The sequence below is a fragment of the Echinops telfairi genome, unplaced genomic scaffold (assembly GCF_000313985.2).
Source record: "Echinops telfairi isolate 266 unplaced genomic scaffold, ASM31398v2 ScPeMD7_655;HRSCAF=1070, whole genome shotgun sequence".
Lineage (NCBI taxonomy): Eukaryota > Metazoa > Chordata > Mammalia > Afrosoricida > Tenrecidae > Echinops > Echinops telfairi.
The window spans coordinates 24,447,294-24,450,416 of record NW_022104553.1 but is presented as its reverse complement, the minus strand read 5'-3'; the positions used below and the strand labels follow the sequence as shown (position 1 = coordinate 24,450,416).

Here is a 3,123-nt window from a genome sequence, read left to right as displayed (position 1 = left end):
CTGGCGATCTAAAACAGACCCGTCAGCCGTCGGCCATGGGCACCGACCAGTCAGAATGGGCAGTGGCGACAGCATCTTGGTTGACCAATTGTCGTGGAGGTGATTCTAATTCGCTGCTGCAGTAGGTTCAGCTGCTTGGGGGAAGCTCTGGCCGTCCCCATTTCCAGGGAGGTGGTGTGACAAGTCCCAACCCGTGTGTCCCTGGACTCATCCCCTCTCTGCCTTTCTGACCCCCCCCCCCAGGAGGTCCTGACCACCACGACCATGAGCTATCTGGACTACAGCGATTACAACTACACAGATGACGATTGCCAGAGTGGCCTTCAGGTTCCTGTGGATGGGCGTCCCCTCAAGCACCAGGTTCCTCCTCTGGATGTGGCCGCGCTGGTCATCTTCACCCTCGTCTTCCTGGTGGGGGTACCGGGCAACGCCTTGGTGATCTGGGTGACAGGGTCCGAGGTCAGGCGGGCCATCAATGCCATCTGGTTCCTCAACCTGGCGGTGGCCGACCTCCTATCCTGCCTGGCGCTGCCTATCATTTTCATCTCCAAGGTCTCGGACAACCACTGGCCCTTTGGCCGGGGCGCCTGCAAGGTGGTGCCTTCCCTTATCCTGCTCAACATGTACGCCAGCATCCTGCTCCTCGCCACCATCAGCGCCGACCGTTTCCTGCTGGTCTTCAATCCCATCTGGTGCCAGAACGTGCGAGGGGCTCGCCTGGCCTGGATGGCTTGTGGAGTCGCCTGGGTCGTGGCCCTCCTCCTGACCATCCCTTCCTTCTTGTACCGGACCACCCACGAGGAACAATTTCCCACCAGGACCACGTGCAGCATCAACTACGGGACAGGCAATCACACGGAGTTGGCAGTGGCCAGTGTCCGGCTGGTCGTGGGCTTCCTGTGGCCACTCATCACCCTCTCCGTCTGCTACACCTTCCTGCTGCTTCGCACCTGGAGGCGCAAGGCCACGCGCTCCACCAAGACCCTGAAGGTGGTGGTGGCCGTGGTCAGCAGCTTCTTTGTCTTCTGGCTGCCCTACCAGGTCACCGGCATGTTCTTGGCTTTGTACGAGAGCAAATCCCCCACCTTCAAGTTTGTCCAGAAGATTGACGCACTGACCATCTCCCTGGCTTACGTCAACTGCTGTATCAACCCCATCATCTACGTGGCCGCCGGCAGGGGCTTCCAGACCTTGTGTCGCAAATCCTTCCGTGCCATGCTTCGCAACGTGCTAACGGAGGAGTCGGTGAGCAAGGAGAGCAAGAGTACCCATGCCTCCACGGTGCACACGATGACGGAGAAGACCGAGGCAGTGTAAAGGGACGCCGGCCAGCCACCTGGGGCGCCGTCTTCCTTCGGACACGGCCCTGGGTGTGCTCAGTGGCCTTGCTTGGATCCATGCTCTCCCATCCCCAGATTGGTCCAGCCTTCCTCTTCTGGGCGAACTCAGCTCATCTTCTTTGCTTCCAAGATTAACCCCTTCTTCCAGGGTCCCCCAAGGAGCGAGCCCTGGTCGGGCAAGGTTAGTTGCTCAGCTGCTTAACCAAAACGTTGGGAGGTGGGGACGGGTTGCAGCCCACCCTGAGGCTCCGCGGAAGAAAGATTTGGCGACTTGCCACATCAAGAGGACAACCCAAGTAACTCTCAGGGCCAGTTCTGCTGGGTCCTACTGGGGCACTATGGGTCGACATCCACTCCATGCTACTTGGGAGCCACCGTGTATATCCAATTTTCCTTTCCACTGGAGGCTCTCCGATGCCTTCTGTCAGAATACCTATCTCTGTCCATGCCTTTGTTCTATAGGCCCGTCACAACTATGGAAAACTCATGCACATAGAGATGTTTCACACCGACGGCCCAAAAATCCGGTGCGTTTTTGTTTTATTTTAGGTTCTATACCCAGGGAACGTCATCACTATTGTAAGGTAGATTCGGTGATGGAGAGAAAGAAAGAAAGAAAGAAAGAGAGAGAGAGAGAAAGGCAAAGATAGGAAACCGTTTCTAAGATTTATTTCAGAGCTCCTGGGCAAGGTTCATGGGTCCCTAATTGGGGCCGGAGAAGTGGAGCCCCTCCTGGGAGGGAGGTGAGGAGTTCTATAGTCTGGGGGGAGGGAGTAGCTGGGGAATTTTCCACTGCAACGTGGTTGTCTGCAGATCCAGAGCTAAGCAACAGTGTTCAAAGTTCTCTGCCGTGGCTAGTCTTCTGCACCTGGGCCTGAAGGCCATCTAAGGGGGGTGGGGTGGGGGCTGGCTTCTCTAGTATCCTTGAAGTGTTGTCACGAGCTCCCGGTATCTCTGCCTGCCTGCCCTGCTACCTCCAGCTTCTGCCTGACACCTGTGATTGTGGTAAACGTACATCTAAGGAACAACACATTTGCCATTTAGACATTTTTTTTTTCAGTTGTGGTAAAAAGGTCGAGACTAAAACATTTGCCAAGGCAACCGCTTAGCTTTTTCTCTCGTCTTTCTTTTCTATCTTCTTTTTTTTTTAAACATGGGCTCTTCAGCGACATCGGGATCACCCATCAGGTGGTGCAAACATCACGGCGGCCCATTCCCAACCTGTCCTTCCCCTGCAGCAGAACGTCAGTGCCCTTCAAGGAAAGAGCCTTTTGGATTGTAACGAATTCTATATTTATTTTAGACTGCAAACAAAACAAAACTCGCTGGCATCAGGTCAATGTTGACTCACAGTGCCCTTATGAGAAAAAACCAGGTTTTCAACTCCTGTAAAGAATTATAGAAACCCATAGGGCCAGTTCTACCCTGTCCTGTAGGGTCGGTATGAGTATTTAGTTTATGGAGGGTTAGAAAAGAACACATAACTGGTGCTGCAAACAGTGATAAAAAACAAACAAACAAACAGAAAAAGAGTCAAACAGAAATAGCCAGACCTAACAAACTACCCCCGCCCCCGCCCTTCCCCCAACCACCACCAATCTCTAAACACCAGTGTCAACCCTGTTTCTGACGGAAAAACTGCTGAGCCGGACGGGATCTTCTTCACGGTCCAGGAGAATCAAACGTGATCAAGGGAGTTGGCTGCTTGCAGATGACACTGGACCTTGGACCTGGGGTAGGCTGCTGAATGATCCAAGCCAGTGTTTCCCAAAGTGGGCGATAC

At 54.1% G+C, this 3,123-nt stretch overlaps 1 protein-coding gene across 1 annotated transcript; it reads left to right on the top strand.

The window, feature by feature from the left end:
• Positions 1-264: 264 nt before the first annotated feature.
• On the top strand, positions 265-2,483 carry C5AR1 (complement C5a receptor 1). The gene has a single exon (XM_004710610.2). It carries the CDS (start codon positions 265-267, stop codon positions 1,315-1,317), a length of 1,053 nt encoding a protein of 350 aa, XP_004710667.1. The 3' UTR covers positions 1,318-2,483.
• Positions 2,484-3,123: the final 640 nt, after the last annotated feature.